General features: G+C 43.9%; 1 protein-coding gene across 7 annotated transcripts in view; it reads left to right on the top strand.

Moving 5' to 3' along the window:
* The window catches only part of arhgap27 (Rho GTPase activating protein 27), a 50929-nt gene that overhangs the window by 23240 nt on the left and 8497 nt on the right, over positions 1-19192 (top strand). For 4 of the 7 annotated variants that reach the window (XM_062525930.1, XM_062525927.1, XM_062525928.1 and 1 more), the window contains 10 exons: positions 629-1300; positions 2678-2938; positions 4211-4291; positions 5531-5632; positions 9807-9929; positions 16197-16256; positions 17164-17231; positions 17459-17546; positions 18308-18409; positions 18853-18951. In XM_062525930.1, coding sequence (XP_062381914.1) covers positions 629-1300; positions 2678-2938; positions 4211-4291; positions 5531-5632; positions 9807-9929; positions 16197-16256; positions 17164-17231; positions 17459-17546; positions 18308-18409; positions 18853-18951 — 1656 coding nt within the window. The remainder of the gene's footprint in view (positions 1-628; positions 1301-2677; positions 2939-4210; positions 4292-5530; positions 5633-9806; positions 9930-16196; positions 16257-17163; positions 17232-17458; positions 17547-18307; positions 18410-18852; positions 18952-19192) is intronic. The other 3 variants (XM_062525931.1, XM_062525932.1, XM_062525933.1) reach the window with 3 other exon arrangements.

Raw genomic sequence — 19192 nt, forward strand, 5'->3', positions numbered from 1 at the left:
AATAAGCAACCATGTAGATGGGTAGAATGTGTGACACTTTCCCATTAGTATGTTTTGATACAATCCCACAGTGTTGTTCAAACTTCAATCATTCAGCTTGGTAGCTTTTGTATTAGATACGACACAGGACATAGGACACAGGATGATAGGACACAGGATGATAGGACACAGGACGATAGGACACAGGGAGATAGGACACAGGACGATAGGACACAGGACATAGGACACAGGACGATAGGAAACAGGACATAGGACACAGGACGATAGGACACAGGACGATAGGACACAGGACATAGGACACAGGAAGATAGGACACAGGACGATAGGAAACAGGACGATAGGAAACAGGATGATAGGACACAGGACGATAGGACACAGGACGATAGGACACAGGACAATAGGACACATGACAATAGGACACATGACGATAGGACACAGGACATAGGGCAATAGGACATACAGTAGGACACAGGACATAGGATGATAGGGCAGGACAGGACAGGACAGGACAGGACAGGATGATAGGACAGAGGGCAGTTCTGCCTTTGACAGCTACTAATCAATCTTTGAATCCCTCAAGCTGCTTTAGTGCTGAGCTCTGTTAACGTTAGCTGTGTCTGTTCTGCAGGGTTCCGAGGATGACACGGCGGTGTACGTGAACTTGCCCCCGTTCCGTCGGAAGCCCACGGACCTGCCGTTCGACAGCTCCGAGCCGTCCAGCGCGTCTCCGCCGCCGCAGGCGTCCTCTCCGCCCCCCTCCTCCTCCTCCACCACCTCGCCCCTGTCCCCGTCCCCCGACGACCTCCAGCGCGACCTTCACACCTCCGCCGCCGCCAACGCCGCCGCTGCTGATTCGCCGCCTCCTCTCTCCGAGGGATGGGAGGTGCACGTTGACGAGGACAGCGGTCAGGAGTTCTACTACCACCCGGCCTCGGGAGAGACCACCTGGGACCGGCCGGCCGCCATGATGATGGACGCCGCCGTGGCGGAGGACCTCGCCGCTAGCGCCTCGCGCCACCGCCTGTCCCGGCCCACGTCCACTTCCTCTTCCTCCTCAGCGCCGCCGTCGCCCTCCGTCCACTCCTCGCCTCCGGCCGGCCCGGCGCCCGGTCCTCCGATCCCGGCGACGGCGTCGTTCAGCCCCCCCGGGTGGCGCGCGTCCGACTGGGAGCGCATCGTGGACGAGAGCAGCGGGCGGCCGTACTACTACAACCACGCGTCCGGGGAGACGTCCTGGGACCCCCCCGAGGGCATCCGCACACCCACCTCGCCTAAAGCACAGCCCAGGGACGACGGACCGGTGAGACTGGACACAGGGGGCGGCATTGGATTGGATGGGGGTGTGGGGCGAGGTGGTTGTTGTAGTTTTAAGAAAACCCACAAATCCTACTCTCTGTTTGTGTGTGTGTGTGTGTGTGTGTGTGTGTGTGTTTATGACAGACCAGATATGGGTGATGGAGAGTGTAATGGAAAGTCACACAGCATGATGAAGTGTGTGTGTGTGTGTGTGTGTGTGTGTGTGTGTGTGTGTGTGTGTGTCCATTCTCCATGTGTACTCTCTAGGGACCAGTCTCCCATACAGGAGCTGAACCTACAGTAGATCTTGACTAAAAGCTATTTTCAGTGGAACTCTCCACTGATGTTCTCTTTCAGTCCAGGACTTCTAGATATCCGCTTCTAGCTTTGTTCACGTTATATAAACGTAAGCATAGTGATTTGTTTTTCTTACTCATTAGTATAAGTAATAGTCGATGCCAAAAGTGTGCATAAAGGTAAATGATGAATAATATAAAATGCATGTATAGGCTATATATTTATAAAGAACTTTGTAGAGCAACACTGAAGACAAAGTAAAAAAAAAAAATGTGTGTGTGTCCAAATTTTTGATGGGTAGTGTAAGTCAGGCTTATTTGGAAGTGCTCTCTAGGGGTTTCCCATTAGAGCACTTCAAATGACAGTGTCAGTGTGCTACAAGGAAACTGCGTTTGATGTAGTAACCTCTTTGACGTACTCTTACGCAATGTACAGTCTAAGTGCCTAACGTCGTTAGTGATAAATAGGTAGACATGGTGTCTGGTAAGTGTGTTAGAGAAGGCATGCGTCTCAATGCTTTCTCTGTGCAGTCTTGTGAAACGTGTGGGAACAGACTTTGGGACACACGGGGAATGACACATACTGTGATAAGTGTTCTTTGAAATGGGAGAAAATAGCTATTTTACATGCTATTGTCTGGGCAAATTGTCACAGAAGTTTATTTACATAGATTCTGAAATACATTCTGAAAATGGAATTGTCTGTCATGATCTAAAATGTTCCTCTTTTTTTCCCTCTGTGCATAACTCCTGAATATCACACCAACACAATACAATACAATGCTTCACCTTTTCTCTCACGCACAAACACCACTCTCTCACTCTCTCTAACACACACCTGTGCTCTCTTCCTCTCTCTCTATCTCCCTCTCTTTCTCTCTCTTTCTCTCTCTCCATGTCTTTCTCTCTCTATTTCTCTCCCTCTCTCTTTCTCTCTCTCTCTCCTTGTCTCTCTCTCTCACTCACTCACTCTTACACATACTCACACACAAACTTCACTCTCACTTTCTATCTCTCTCTCTCTCACACACACACACACACACACACACACACACACACACACACACACACACACACACCCTCAGCCCCCTCTCCCTGCAGAGGACTACCCAGCGGACGACGAGTACACGGTGTGTCTGGACGAGGATGACCCGGCGGGTGGCACCCGTCCACCCGGTGTCCCCGCCCCCCTGCCCCTGTCCAGCCAATCGGAGTACTCGCTGAGCCACGTCAGGAAGGCGGCCATCCCCCGCGCCTGTCTGGACCGCAGCGCGCCCGCCGGCTGGACACTCCACGTGGACCCGGACGGAGTCTGGGTCTTCACCAGCGAGCACACACATGAGCAGGTGCGCGCACACACACACACACACACACACACATATATATACCAGTGAACACACACACACGAGCAGGTGCACACACACACACATATACCAGTGAACACACACACATGAGCAGGTGCACACACACACACACACACACACACACACACACACACACATATACCAGTGAACACACACATGAGCAGGTGCACACACACACACACACACACACACACATACACACACATACTGTACACACACACACACACACACACATACACACACATGCGCAGACTCACACACACTTGAACAGACCTGAACACACACAGAAGCAGGTACACAGCACTCACACACACTCTTGAACAGACCTGAACACACACTGCACCTGGGTCTTCACCAGCGAACACACACAAGTAGGTGTGCAGACTCACACACACTTGAACGGACCTGAACACACACACAAGCAGGTATTGTGCAGACTCACACAGTTGAACAGACCTGAACACACACAAACAGGTATGATGATGATTCACACACACTGGAACAGACCTAAACACACACAAACAGGTATGATGATTCACACACACTCGAACAGACCTAAACACACACGAACACACCTAAACACACACACACACAAGCAGGTATGCAGACTTACATGTTTCTTGGTGTTTTAAGCCCCCAATGATGTCTTCAAGACAGCACTGCCTGGAAGGCGCTAGGGTTGAGGGCTTAAAACACCCAAACACACAAACAGGTATGAGGATTCACACACACTTGATAAGACCTAAACACACACAAACAGGTATGCACAGCACTCACACACACTTGAACAAACTTTAACACACACACAAACAGGTATGATGATTTACACACACTTGATAAGACCTACACACACAAACATTTGATGACACACAACCTGGTTCTTCACCAGCGAACACACACACACACACACACACACACACACACACACACACACCATTGTGCCTACTCATAGACACACACTTAAACTGACTTAACCATGCACAAGCAGGCAACCAGACTGATTATGAATATATGTACTGTAGGTATAATTTGGCTGTTTGTGGGTTTTATGAGGGTGCAATGTTGGCACAATGAAACAGTCCCCGCACATCATTTAATACAGTCATTGTCCTGTTATAACTGAGGAACTGTTTGATGTGTGTGTGTGTGTGTGTGTGTGTGTGTGTGTGTGTGTGTGTGTGTGTGTGCGCGTGTGTGTGTGTGTGTGTGTGTGTGTGTCTTGTCTTGTGTGTGTCTGTGTGTGTGCGTCCACAGTGGATAAAGTCTTTGGATGACCGAGGTCAGACGTACTACTATCTGAGGGATGGATCCCGCTCACAGTGGAACCTTCCAGAGGTAACCGTGGAAACCACCCCTTTTCACCCCCTTGCTCCTTCACCTCCTTTTTTGTGTTATTTTTTAATTTTTTTATTTCCCTGCTAGTCTGTCACCAGCGTTACGCAACACCAGGCCGATTGTTGTCTAATGGTCGTGGAGGGGTGTTGCACGGCTTTCACTTTTCATCACTATCAGAAACATTGCCACCTTTGCCACATCTCACGTTGGCAGAGGTCTGCCACCTTTGAGTGCCCCTTCTAGTTTTTTTTCATATGCCATCGTGCAAGAAGGGGATTTCTGTTATACCTCACATCCTGACCTCAATGTGTCACCGAAGCTTCCTCTCTCTCTCTTTCTCTCTTTCTTTCTCTCTCTCTCTCTCTCTCTGTTTATCTCCAAACTGTGTCTCTCACGCGTGTGCTTTCTCTTGCGCGCGCGCGTGTGTGCGTGCGTGCGTGCGTGCGTGTGTCTGTGGTTGGAGGGCGACGGTGATAATTTTACTTGATGTGAAACTGTAGACCTTTAGTTCTTCCTTCCCCCCAAGCCTCCTCAAACAAACAGAGAAGACCAAATGAGGAGTGGAGTGAAAGAGTCTTATCTTTTTTTAATCTTTCTGTCGACTGGCTGTCTCTCTCTCTCTCTCTCTCTTTCCTCTCATCTTTAGCACTCCATTGAGGTGAATAGAAAACATTGCTGTGAGTTTTAAATATGGCACACTTGTTGTGTTTATGACCCGTATTTAGTCAGCTGCATTTTCCTCTTTCTTTCTTTCCTTCTTTCTTTCTTTCCTTCTTTCTCTCTCGTTTCATGTCTCTTGTGCGAACCACAATTGTTTTCCGAATGGCAATTTTGTTTACTATATGATGCACAACGGAAACACATTCTCTCTCTCTCTCTCTCTCTCTCTATGTGTGTCACTGTGTTGTTTTGTTGTCTTAGGCTGGGATGGATGGCCAACTTGTTTTTCATTAAGTAAATGAACTAAACATGGGCTGTCTGACTAATATCTGAGCTAATGTGTATAGTAGATCTCATTGAAGAATAAGAGGTTTAAGAACTGAGAATTTGAACTTGATCTCTGTCTGTTTGTCTCCCCTTCCTCCTTCATTTATCCTTCTATCCATTCTCTCTCACTCTCTCTCTCCCATTTTCTCTCTCCCTCCCTCGCTCTCTCTCTCTATCCCTCGCTCTCTCTCTATCCCTCTCTCTCTCCCTCCCTCTCTCTCCCTCCCTCCATCTCTCTCTCTCCCTCTGTAGTTGGGTCCCAGTCAGCCTCGAGTGGGGAACGGCAGCCCAGAGACTGACGGCCCCGGCGTGCTGAGGAACTGGAGACACAGTGTTGTCCCGTCTCAAGACGAGGTGTGTGTTGCAGTGTGTGTGTGTGTGCGTGTGTGTGTGTGTGGAGACACAGTGTTGTCCCGTCTCAAGACGAGGTGTGTGTTGCAGTGTGTGTGTGTGTGTGTGTGTGTGTGTGTGTGTGTGTGTGCGTGTGTGTGTGGAGACACAGTGTTGTCCCGTCTCAAGACGAGGTGTGTGTTGCAGTGTGTCGGTTCACACCCCAAGCATCTATGTACTCTCATTCGTACACATACAGTAGGCCAGGGGTCTCCAACCTTTTTGGGGATGAGGGCTACCCGAAGAACTTAAATCCTATGGAGGGCTACCCATTTGAAACGAACAGCCCCTCACAACCTTTTATGCAAGGGTAACCCTCCTAAATAGTGGACGATTTACAATGTCAAATTATCAATATTATGTGCTGTAGGCCCATACGCCATATATTTTAAACAACTGTATTTTCATCTGATTCTTCAATATTTTAATATCAATATGCAACACTACCAGCATCTTGTTCAGTTTGTTCATTTCAAAGTTTGCATGGGGAACCTAATATTTATTTTTTAACAAAAAAAAAGTTTTGTGCAACTAATAATTTAGGTTAGCTACATTTTTAAGGTAATACTCACCATTAAGAATTTTGAGGCTGTTTAAGTTCTGATTTCAGTGGACAACGGGTTTTTTTTTAACATTTCAATAGCAATCACCAACACCACCTTCCCTAACTTATGAAGACGCATTTTATAGTTATTGCACGTCTCCATGATCTGACAACATGTTGCGCCCGGTAGGTTAATTACAGTGCATGAAAATGCACTGTACTGTTCTTCCAAAACTTCTTCTTCTTCTTCTTCTTCTTATTATTATTCCGCTGATCAAATTCATTTTTTCTATTCAGCTTGAACCGTTTAACTTAGAAACTTCATTCAAACGTCGCAACGTAGGTCTTAAATAGGGGAATGCTGCTAAGTATTTTTCAACTTTGCAACTTTTATACTTTTTAAACTATAAATTAAAAACTATTACAAATTTCCCCATAGACTTAACATTGGCCTCTATGACATCACAATCGGATCATTAAGCAATTAGAATCTTATGCCAGGTGGCCAGCCCCACCTGCAGCAGCTCTCTCTCTCTCTCAGGCTACATACACTGGCTCTCTTAAGACTAGACAGTTAAATTGATTACACCTGTATCTGTATCCACTACTCTCAGTAGAGAGCTGTGTCTCTCCAGTCTACAAGAATATAAGGCACATTCCATCCAACTTTCTATCCATTCATCTTCTTCAGACCATTCACTCATCCACCCATTAAACTGTCTATCAACATCTATTAAACAATCTGCCTATCAACATCCATTAAACTCTCTGTCTATCAACATTAATTAGACTATCTACATTCAACTTTTAAATGATTTACTCTGTCTCAGGCTTTAAGCACACTCTCTCTTAAGACTAGCCAGTTAAATTGATTACACCTGTATCAACTACTCTCAGAGAGCTGTATCAGTGTCTCTCTTAACAAGAATATAAGGCACATTCCATCCAACCTTCTATCCATTCATCTTCTTCAGACCATTCACTCATCCACCCATTAAACTGTCAATCAATATCTATTAAACAATCTGCCTATCAACATCCATTAAACATTCTGTCTATCAACATTAATTAGACTATCTACATACAACTTTCAAAGTATTTACTGTGGGTGCCTCTCAAGCAGCGTTTATATGTCCTACCTCGCTCCTCGATCCTCAATGACCTACATAAAGAAAGATAGAAGAAGGGCTAGACTATCCCATTGTTGCCGCTCCATCATTCTTTATGTAGATCAGTGAGGATCGAGGAGCGAGAGAGGACGCGTAAACGCTATATGAGAGGCACCTTCTGTCTCAGGCTTTAAGCATACAATCTCATTTAGACTACAGATTCTGTTTCACTACTTCCTCTGTCCACAACTGTTTCAAAATAAAGGTCCTCACTGCAATAATACACTATTAAATCATTTAACCATTGTAACTACTCAACTATTTAACTGTTCAACCATTCCAACTGTCAGTTATCAACTATGCCTCCAGTCAACTACACGAAACCTCCATGTACCTAGCAATCAACATACCAACCATTAAAATTAAGCGTTTATGACCGTTTCCATAGCAACCAACATGATTATGCTGCAGTAACTTCTTGCTTCCTGATAGTGGCCACCATGGATACCCTAGCAACAAATGTTTCAAAATAAAAGTCCTCACTAGCAAGTTAGCTAGTTAGCATGGTTAGCATAGTTAACATTGTTAGCATAGTTAGCATTTTTAGCATAACTGCAAAAAACATCTAACTAAGTTAGCTAATCAACCTGGTTAGCATTGTTAGCAATTTTAGCATTGTTAGCATTTTTAGCATTATTGTTAGAAATCATCAGTCAAGTTAGCTAATCAACCTGGTTAGCATTGTTAGTTTAAGTTAGCATTGTTACCATAGTTAGCATTGCTAGCATAGTTAGCATTTTTAGCATAACTGCTAGAAATCATTAGCTAAGTTAGCTAATCAACCTGGTTAACACTGTGAGCATAGTTAGCATAGTTAACCTTTTTACCATTACTGCATGAAATCAGTAGCTAAGTTAACCAATCAACCTGGTTATCATTGTTACCATAGTTAACATTTTAACATGAATAGAAATCAGCAAATCAAAATGTTTCAGCTTTAAACTGTCTACCTTCACACTATCAACTCTCTGTAAACTATGCAACCACCATATTTACCCTAGCTACACCTTGGTAACCATATCTACATTATCTATCTATTTTTGCATTTCATGCACTGGTAATTCCTTGGAATTGCATTTCTAGTTGGATCATGGCCTACATGCCACATGATTTCCAGCGCTACACGGAGGAGAAAAGGCCCGTGCGCTACAGTAAAGCAAACGTTTTTCAGTCCTTGAACAATCATGCACGAACCGAAGCGTATGGGACAAACACGGAATGGGCACAGAACTTTAGCAAAGACATGCTTCCATTTGCTACACCAGACGAACGAGCTTGTTTTTTCTGCATGTGTGCGAGCAGCATATTTGCGCTCCACTTCCGTTGTCGATTGAATGGGAAAGGCATTCTGAGCCAAAGGCTAAAAGTTAACCAACTAGGCCTACAACTTAAGGTATCACCATCAATATCAAGTTAATGTTAATGTAGTTAAGGCTACAGATTGTTGTCTTCATACATTCTTAAAATGGTTTAAATAATTAAAAACGTCACAACGGAGGATGTTTTTAGAGCGTGATCTGCAGACGACTTGTGGGCTATTTTTAGAAGGTGCGCTGCGGGCGCCTCATATGCGTCTCGCGGGCTACCTGGTGCCCGCGGGCACCGCGTTGGAGACCCCTGCAGTAGGCTATAGCAAAGTCTTTTTAAAGCAAGTCACGTCACTCGGCAGCCATATTGGCCATGGGGTCGGGCAGCGACTTTGACCGGAACAAGACCAGGCTCTATCTAAATGAATGGGGAGAGAGCTGGATGTCCGTGTTCCGAGGTGTAAGAGACATAAAAATCACATGTTTGAAATCGCGATGAAAATCTGACTAAAATCGCTGAAAAGGTTTGGTGGTTTTGTATCAAATTAACGCTTTAAAAGCCTTTTTCTTACTGGTAATTTTGGACTGCGCATGCTCTGTTCTTCACGACGCAGCTTTCAAAAAGCGTGACCGCCAAGGATCGGCCAAATGATTGGAGCAACGGCACTGGAAGAGGCGGGACGTGCAAACCATAGCCAACCGGTGTAAACAACCGCCATCTTTCGCGTTACGAAGTTACCCCATGCTTTTCAATGGGCGATTTTTCCAGTGTAGTGTCTCCTCATATATAAGTGTCTCTGGCTATAGTCCATAGCCTACATGGACACATGCTCATACACACTGGTGTGTATGTGTGTGTGTGTGTGTGTGTGTGCGTGTGTGCCTGTGTGCGTGTGTGTGTGTGTGTGTGTGTGTGTGTGTGTGTGTGTGTGTGTGTGTGTGTGTGTGTGTGTGTGTGTGTGTGTGTGTGTGTGTGTGTGTGTGCGTGTACGTGTGTCTGAGTCACCACAAAGCCATACATGTGTCCTTTATCAACATCTCCTCTTTCTTTCTTTCTTTCTTTTCTTTGCTTATCTTTTGGGCGGGAAAACTAACTAACTTTTCTTCTCCTCTAACAGAAGTTCCAGCCCTCCCATCGGAGACACTTATCGGACTATGGCAGCGACGTGTCCAGCTCACCTGAGATGCATTCTCAGGTAATGCCTGAGAACCCATACCACCAGTCACAAGCACAGCAGCACGTAAGCATGTTACCATAGGAGGCATGCTTGCACGTTAGCACATTAGCGATGAAGCTAAATCTCACGAGGTGCTGTTGCCATGGGAGACATGCTTGCATGTTAGCATGTTAGCAAGGAGACGGGAGGTGGGGTCATCCCTAGGTTCCCCGGGTCCTACTGTATGTTCCCCGTTTCCCCCTAAAAGGGTCCTATGTTCTCCAGTCGCAATATATATTTATTTGGGAGAAGCCCAATTGGGTCCCATCATCTCCCATAGAAAGTAGGGAACATAGGAAACGGGGAACATAGGTACGCTCCCAAGGACACTAAAACTCATCGGTGCTTGGTGATTGGAGGGTCTAAGTGAGGTATTTCTTTGGATGGTGATGGTGTTCCATATTTTTATACAGGGGTCCAGTCAGAAACGGACCCTGAGGAGTTTCCCAGTGTACGGTCATCTGACTGTCTTATTAGACAGGTGTCAGTCAAGCCACTGTTGTACTTGCATTAGCGGTGGTAGCTAGCGTAGTGGCTTAGGAGCTGTGCTAGCATGCAGTAAGCCTGAAAAGTTGTGAGTTCAATTCCCAGCTTTCACCATTGTGCCCTTGAGGAACTTAATTCCAAGTTGTTCCGGGGACAATGGCCCTTGTAATATGTAAGTCTGTTTGAATAAAAAGTTTAAATAAAAGTTTTAAATTAATAATGTAGGACTTTACTTTGCACGTGAGTCCAGGAGGGTCCGCTAACAGTCTGAGTGATGTAAATTGAGTTATTAGAGGGACTGTCACTGCTCTACTAAAATGACACAAAGCACCACTACGCTTCAGTAACACTGAGCGCCAACCAACTAAATTGCTAACAGGTTAGCAACTATGGTTTTGGGGAACGCACCCCAGACTAGAAAGAAGTATAATCTGAATAATCTGAACAAGTAGGCTGAGTGTTTTCAAGATTGGTTAGCTGAGGGGTGTGCCCATCCTAGTCTCATATACAGTACACTGTAAAAAATAGAACTTGCCTTTAGTACTGCCAAATCACTTTTCTGATTAAACTGAACTCAAATAATCAATTAGTGTAGTAAAACTCATTATAACAAGTTGTCTAAACTAATTTGGCAATTTCACTAAACAAACTTAAGAAACTAAGTTGACCCAACTTGAATAATTAAGTATCCAGTAGAAGAGAAGTTTCCCAAAGTTCACTGAACTTCTTGATCAAGTTGGCGCAAGCGCATTGTTTCCTAACGTATCCAGGCAATCAATCTGAATTTTTTCGAGAAGGCAGACATCTTTGTAAGCTGAGCAGATACTAAGTTGAGAAGACCACAACAGCATTGTCAATGGTAAGTAAGGCATTTAATTTTATACAATATCCAATTGTTATGATAGTCACAACTTTGTGTTAAATGGATGTCATGGACATGATGCGGTGTTGTTGAAATAGTAGCTAATAGGCTAGGCTAGGCTGCTAGCTAAACTTAGCAGCTAGTGGCTAAATTCCTCAACGAGTGATATCAAAGCAACCCAATAGTATAATTGACCAGTTAGCTATTTGTTGAAAACACGTATGTTCCTAAAATATTCACCTTTATAGAAAGACCTTTGTATATGTTGGATGCCAGCAAGGATAGCTAGCTCACTGTGCTAAACTCCCGCCCAAAGTTTTTAGCAAATACATGTAATGCGATTTTTAATGCAACATATGTCAATTGAATGCAAACACATAAAAACGGCAAAACTTGTGGAAATAATGCCCCAAGTTCGTCCAACCCCTTAAAATGCTCGTTTGGTGTTTGGGGAGGCTATCTTAATATCCACGGAGCACGGTGCTTTTTTTTTCTACTCAGACCGTTTTCAGTCGTATGGAAGCCTACAACGTCAGCTACGATAGCTCAACGTCAACGTCAGCTACGTCAGCTACGAGGCTCAGTGTGAATTCAAAATCAAGTTGCATGTCTGAAAGACTGATTAGACTCAAAAGTCCCATGAATCATACTCTATTAAAGTGAAGCATAACGGTGACTTTGTGATGCATAATTAGGACTAAATTAAGTTAGAATGGGAAATTGTGTCCAACATTGTTATTCTTTATCTCCATGTATGTGCAGGTGCAGACATCACAACAGCAGTAGCGATGGAGGGGCTTCCTGTTTTCCTCAAGGAGGAGTGCTCTGTCTCTTCAGGAAATGCATGGTATTTCAGCAAATTCAATTGTTTTGGGGGATGTTTTACCTGTATCAGTCGACTTCCACTACCATGGCTAGTCTAGTATACACAGTGCAGACCTGCCAACATGTACGCATTTTGCGTAGCGGGCACGCATTTTGACCTCCTAGTACGCTGGTACGATTTCATGCTCTAAACTACGCATTTCGTTTGATCTCGCATTCGTCAGTAGCTACGTTTACATGCACCCTTTCTAATCCGATTCAGGCCCAATCGGAATGAAATTCCTTCATGTAAACAAGACAATCGGAATGAAAATCGCCGATCGGATTGAAATTTGGATCGGATTGAAAGAGGTGGAACGGTCACGTCCGGTAGTAAAATAGTTGTCATGTATACACTGGATCGGATCGTTCTCTGCTACTCTTCCCTTCTGCGCATGTTCAGAAAAGGAGGCGCAATATTTCTCTTATCATAAAAGCCACCACGGTGTAGGCAGAGAGGGTTAAAGATAGTAATGAAAGATCTTTGGTGTAGATGTAAACATAAGCACTGGGCGTGAGGTTGAACCATATGTTTCTTTTAGGTCTATGGGTTGAACAGTGACGGATAACATGGCATCGGAAGAATAGGCTATTTAGTTTCGTGACACTTTCAAAACACCAACAAAATCTGACAGCATCTTTGAAGTTTAGGAAGTAGCCTATAGGCTGCAGGCAGTTGGATACGCTGGCAGCTGTAGGCTTTGGTAAAAGCAACGACTGAAATGCAGTGATGAAGTCTCGTTTTCTGAAAGCCAAATGTTAAAAGGTAGGCTATGTTTCGGAGGCTAAACGGCTATTACAGTGGAGACAGTTACTGTTTGCGATGTCTGAAAGAACAGTGTGGAAGCTAGGTAGACGGCAAGGACCTATTGATTGAATGCATTTCCGTACAAGTTTGAGTTTGTGTTGCTGGGACTTGTTAAACAACATCTGAGGCGCAAAACAACTAGCTGTTCAGTCAGACGTTTTGATGGTTTGCTTACCCGTCAGATTACAGGATAATCAGCTATATTTTTGGCTTTGGAATACTTCTGTATGACCGTGCATGAAGTTAGCATTTGCTGACCGACTTGCTGTGCAGTATGAAAGCGGCCAGTGTCAGTGAGTGTGTTAGGAGGACGCAATTTTTGTTTATATTTTCGTCGTTTTAGTCATTCTAATTATAAGGAAAAGAAACTAAACTCTAGGCCTACTGATGTTGCTTTTGAACAGAAGAAAGCAGAGGCAGAGGATTGGAAGTAGGGAATATCTCACGCCTCAAACGTCATAGGCTATAAGCTCTCGTCCATCTCGGGGGAGCAAAACTGCAAGCAGCTATATGCGCGTGAAGCTGACATGTAAACGCGCGCATCCAAAATACTCCTTGCCATGTAAACATCCACCGATCCGATTGACCGATCCGATTGTTCATTCCGATGGTTGCATGTAAACGTAGCTAGTGTCAGTGAAGTTGTCAGTGAAGTTGATTCTGCGCTACAGAGCCACAGCCATAGATATAATTCACAAGGTCTTAGTACAACTAAGTAGTCAATTAATTTCGGTAGAGACCGTGCTATTGCAGATCCCAAAGGGAAAATATGCGTCTATTCCGAAAATAAACAAACACGCTTTTATTTTTTCAACTTGTGTTCGCGGCATAGACCTAACTTGTGTTCGCGGTTCTCATCCCTCAGTCACGCCATTCTAAAGTGAAAGTGTGTGCAAGCGCAGGTGCGTCAGAGGACAGGGGTGTCACAGCTGGTATAGTTAAACTTTGACAATTACTGTATTCAAAACGAGTGAATTAGTACAGCAGTGTAGCAGCGTGTTTTCTTTTAATATTGCAAACGTTATCACTACAAGACCGCTAACCTTATGTTGCCGTCTTGAGTTATGTAACAATAGACGTAGCATAGGCTACAACGAGATTCTGTGATGAAGAATTCATTCATTTTGAACAATTTATGGTGTAAACGGTGGAGCGAATTCAGACAACTTTAACAGAGAACTTCATCAGTATATCAAAGGCTATGTAAATAAAAGATGAATTGCTCCTTAACTGGCATGTGCCATTCTACAAAAGCATTGATGATTGGCATGCTGAAATCTTTCAAAGAAACGTTCTATTCATCTGGAATAGCCTATTCCTTCCTACAGGGCACAGTTTAACATGCAATGTGAATGAATACTGTTTTCACAACATTGTTAGTTAAGCAAAATAATCTTCAAGTAGCTTAGGCTGCAGGTTAAACATTTCAGATCAACTTTACAAATGCAAGCTTAATGTAGGCTAGTTTATATTCTGATTTGTTCCAATAGCCTATCTTTTCATACGTAGGATATGCTAATAGGTTTCCATAAGGCCTATGACCTCTTCAAAAGCCTGATAATTCAGGCTCAGATATTGTCTTTGTTTTAAGGCCTGAACCATGTTCAAATAATAAAAAAAAGAGACTTTTGTAGATTGCACACACCCAAATTATATTTTATGGTGAAGAGTAGCCTTTAGTAATTTGTATGATATTCTTTAATTAATATGCACCCCTCCACCCACCCACCCCCACAGACACAGACACACACACACACACACACACACACACACACACACACACACATATACATACTGTATACACACACAGAATGTAAGTTGGAGGATCCGGCGGTCCGAAATTTGGTCGTCGTCGTCGTCCGGGGGGGGGGGTTAGTACTCATAAAATTCTTTCAAGGTTGGCAGGTCTGTACACAGTATAGACTTACAGTATACTATGTATACTTATTTTTTGACACAGCACACTGTGCGAAGACGTCTTTTGCACTGGCATTATTTCCCTTCTCTTTACATTTTCTGTCCTGGTCTAGTTTCTATGTAAATTTAGTGATATATTTCTGTGCTTTTCCACCAAGGGCACAGATGCTGTGGAGGATTACATGGAAGACGGAAGACGACCTCACCATGACTATCACCAATATTGCCATCATACTCTAAGAGACTGCTGCTCTACAAGACATTAAGGATATTCCAGCTGCACACATACGTGCGTGTGCGTGTGCGTGCGTGTGTGCGAGTGCTTGTGTGTATGGATGCGCTCTGAGTGGTATGCTCAGTGTGTGTGTTCTGACTGTCATGCTCAGTGGTTGTACTGGATGCCTCTGACATGATATTGCACAGACTGTTGGCTTGTAGTCAGCCTGTTAGCGCGCACACACACACACACACACAGTTTATCTACACTTGTTTAACAGACTTGGTTGACTGGGTTTTTGGAGAAAATTAAATAAAAAAACGTTGTTTGATCAATTTGGATTGTTGACTTATTTATTTAGACTTGTTTTTGGTTAGAGTCAATATATTAGTTGGCATTAATAGATATTTCAAGTTGAACTTACTCAAAAAAGCTAGTGAAATGTGTTGACTTGTTGGAAGCACTTGATTCAACTTGAATTTTCGAGTTGTTAACCTACTGTAAATTCACCTTACTTACAATACTGAGTTGGCATTACTAGATATTTCAAGTTAAAAGTACTTGATTCAACTTGAATTTTTGAGTTGCCAACGTACTGTAAGTCCACCTTACTTAGAATACTGAGTTGGAATTACTAGATATTTTAAGTTAAAAGCGCTTGATTGAACTTGAATTTTTGAGTTGCCAACCTACTGTAAGTCCACCTTACTTACAATACTAAGTTGGCATGACTAGATATTTCAAGTTGGGAGCATTAGTTGATTCAACTTGAAATTTTGAGTTATTCACTATCAAGTTGAAATTACTCAAAAAAGCTAGTGAAATGTGTTGACTTTTTTTTTTAAGTAAACTCAGAGAGTTTTTTTTTACAGTGTAGGACTTACACACTGGGCTTTGTATTGGCTGACTGGGAATGGTGTCTTTCTCTGCTAATCCTTTGGGTTGTTTATCATGTTTTTGCATCAGAAACGGGAAGGAAAATAGTATGGTTTAAGTGTGTGTGTGTGGGTGTGGGTGTTTATGCGTGGTGTGGGTGTGTCTGTGTGCATTTGATCTCTTTGATGTGTTCATATTGTGTGTGTTATCATGTTAATATCATGTTTTATGTGTGCGTATCCATGGCTTTCTTTCCCAAAGGCGGACTCCAAGCAGGAGAAGAGTTTGGCTTACGACAGCACAGAAAGTTTGCAACCTGTTGTGGGTGTTCATTAGCTTTGTTTTAGAGTCAGTGTGTTTGTGTGTGTGTGTGTGTGTGTGTTCCGTAATTTCCTGCCTATTAACAGAGGTTTCTACATTGATTTTGTAGAATTGTCAAAATACATGGAGGCGGGTTATACATGGCAATTCGTCTTATTTCTCTTGTCCTCTGATTTAAAGCACTGACGTTTAATACACTGGTGCAGTTCTGTCTTTTTTAATTCTCACAAAACACGGTTTACATGATGCGACTAATACTCAGGAAATTACTGTATGTGTGTGTTTTGTGTGAGTCTGTGTGTGTTTAGAGGGAATGATGGTGGCTGTTGTGGTGGTGGTGGTGTAGATGGATATTAAGGTAGAGGTGTGGGTTGGAGTAGTAATTGGAGTAATTGGATTGGTTTGGTTTGATGTAGTCCTCACTGCACACTGGGTCACATTGCACACAGTGTGAATCTACTGTCTAGTGAGGGCAGTGAGTTATAGTATAGTGGGGTTCTGGTGACCTATAGTGGCCTTTTGAGGGGGAGAAACGGTTCTGAGTACCTATTTATAATCATAACAAATCTTACCACTTCTCATTTTATCTGCTGAAACCTCACACACCCATACCCTCAGCCACAAACACCTACATACTCTCTCGCACACGTGTGCACGAACGCATACACACACACACACACACACACACACACACACACACACACACACCTACAGCAAACAGCAGCTCCAGCTTCTATATAGCATACACACACTAACGCACTATCAAATCATAAACCTGACCGATTCATGGTAGCTTCTTTTTTCTTCCTTCACTCGCTGTCTCAACTTGTCTTGTGAAGTTATTGATTGCCATCCCTCCTTGTCTCTCTCTCTCTCACTCTCTCTCTCTCTCTTTCTCTCTCCTCAGTTACCGAGCTTAGAGAAAGCCGGCATCCTGAACAAAACAAAGGTGTCGGAGAACGGCAAAAAAGTCAGGTAATGAATTGTTCCCATGCCGACCATTCCCTCGAGACTGTTCCTGCCAGAAGGTGTGCTGTTGCATGGTGTGGGCCCTCACTATGTTCCCTCCCCTTCTCTCTCTCTCTCTCTCTCTCTCTCTCTCTCTCTCTCTCTCTCTCTCTCTCTCTCTCTCTCTCTCTCTCTCTCTCTCTCTCTCTCTCTCTCTTTCTATCTCTCTCTCTCTCCTTCTCTCATGTTCACAGGAAGAACTGGGCTCAATCATGGACGGTTCTACATGGAGGAGTTCTAACGTTTCACAAAGACCCAAAGTCTGCCCCCGGCAGTACCTCTGTAAGAACCGCAAGTGCACAGAGTATTCTAACACTCCAGTTCCTAGAACCCTCACATGAGTCTCCTCACTCCGATAACACTATCTCAGTAACTGTGGTGACAGAGACCATATCTTCATATTGATTTCTCTAATTCTCTATAAATGACTTGATGACTCAGAACTATGGCAGCCTTGACTGTTTTAGCACCAGACACAAGAATGTTTAGATAACGTTTTAGACCATTCGTTTTAGACCATTTTTCCTCTCTATGCTTGCTTCATTATGGTTATAATTAGGATATCTGAACATTGGCACTGCTTGGTGTGATATGGGATTTCATGACTTCGTTTTGAGGGTTAAGATACGTACGTGTGTTGCTAAGGAGAGAGAGGACGGGGGTTTTGGGTTTAGTTTACATAAGATGTTTGCCAGGGGCTGGACTGAGATAAGAGTCGGAGTCAGAACCTGCCTCACACACAGACACACAGCCAAAGCTCTCGAGACTACAGCGACACCAACACCATTGCCTGTGGGAACAGAGTAACCTTTCTGTGCACCGGCATTGAAAGATTTACAATGAAATGTCAGATGTGAGATTAAATGTCCGGTAGAGACTCTGGAAAACAATCACTCCCTTACACATACGGACATTTTGCTAGGAATTTGGTTGGCCTTTGGGTGTCAGACCTTTAGCGGATCCTTTGACATGTTTGATGTCATTTGCACAAATTTGCCTACTCATCCGCAAAGAGATCAACCCCGTGTTCCCGTTCTACACAGACGAAGAGCAATCAGATCCTCACAGAATTCACCGTGGACCTGAGAGGGGCTTCGATTGGCTGGGCTTCGAAGGATAAATCCAGCAAGAAGAATGTTCTAGAGGTATCCCCCCCCCCCTCAACTCATATCTCACTCAATTCCAGGCTGTCTTTGTTTTAAAAGGAGCGACGATTCAGTGATACTGTAGCTATTGTAGCCATGCTAACGTACTGTATGTTAATGACTCTTAGGGCAGCCGTGGCCTACTGGTTAGGGCTTCGGGCTTGTAACCTGAGGGTTGCCGGTTCGATCCCCGATCAGTCCACGGCTGAAGTGCCCTTGAGCAAGGCACCAACCCTTCAGGCAGCTCACTGCTCTGGGTTGTGTGATTCACCTCACTGTGTGTTCACTAATTCGGTTAAATTTGGTTAAATGCAGAGAACTGAATTTCCCTCACGGGATCAAAAAAGTATATTCTATTCTATTCTTTTCTATTCTATTCTATTCTGTCCGCGACTCTTTTATGTATGACTCTTTTGCTTATGACTCTTTTGTTCCTTTTGTAGCTAAAGAGTCAGAACGGCTCAGAGTACCTGATCCAGTACGACACAGAGAGCATCATCAACGACTGGCACAAGGTCATCCATGACACCGTCCGGCAACTGGTGAGTCTCTCGAGCAGTGGAGAACACTGTTAGGGGATGTAGCAGGGGACCAGGGACAGACTGGGACTAAATAAAGGATCTGGATCTTTCTTCCAAATAGGCCCTCTAAAGGAGAAACATAAGCTATTGAACATGGATAACACCATAGGTTCATTAACTCATATCGACAAAGGAGAACATTTGAGCCAAACTGATGGCCGTTGAATGGACTGCATTGTTATAGCGCTGACTTGACCTTAGC

Source organism: Sardina pilchardus, chromosome 22 (assembly GCF_963854185.1).
Source record: "Sardina pilchardus chromosome 22, fSarPil1.1, whole genome shotgun sequence".
Lineage (NCBI taxonomy): Eukaryota > Metazoa > Chordata > Actinopteri > Clupeiformes > Clupeidae > Sardina > Sardina pilchardus.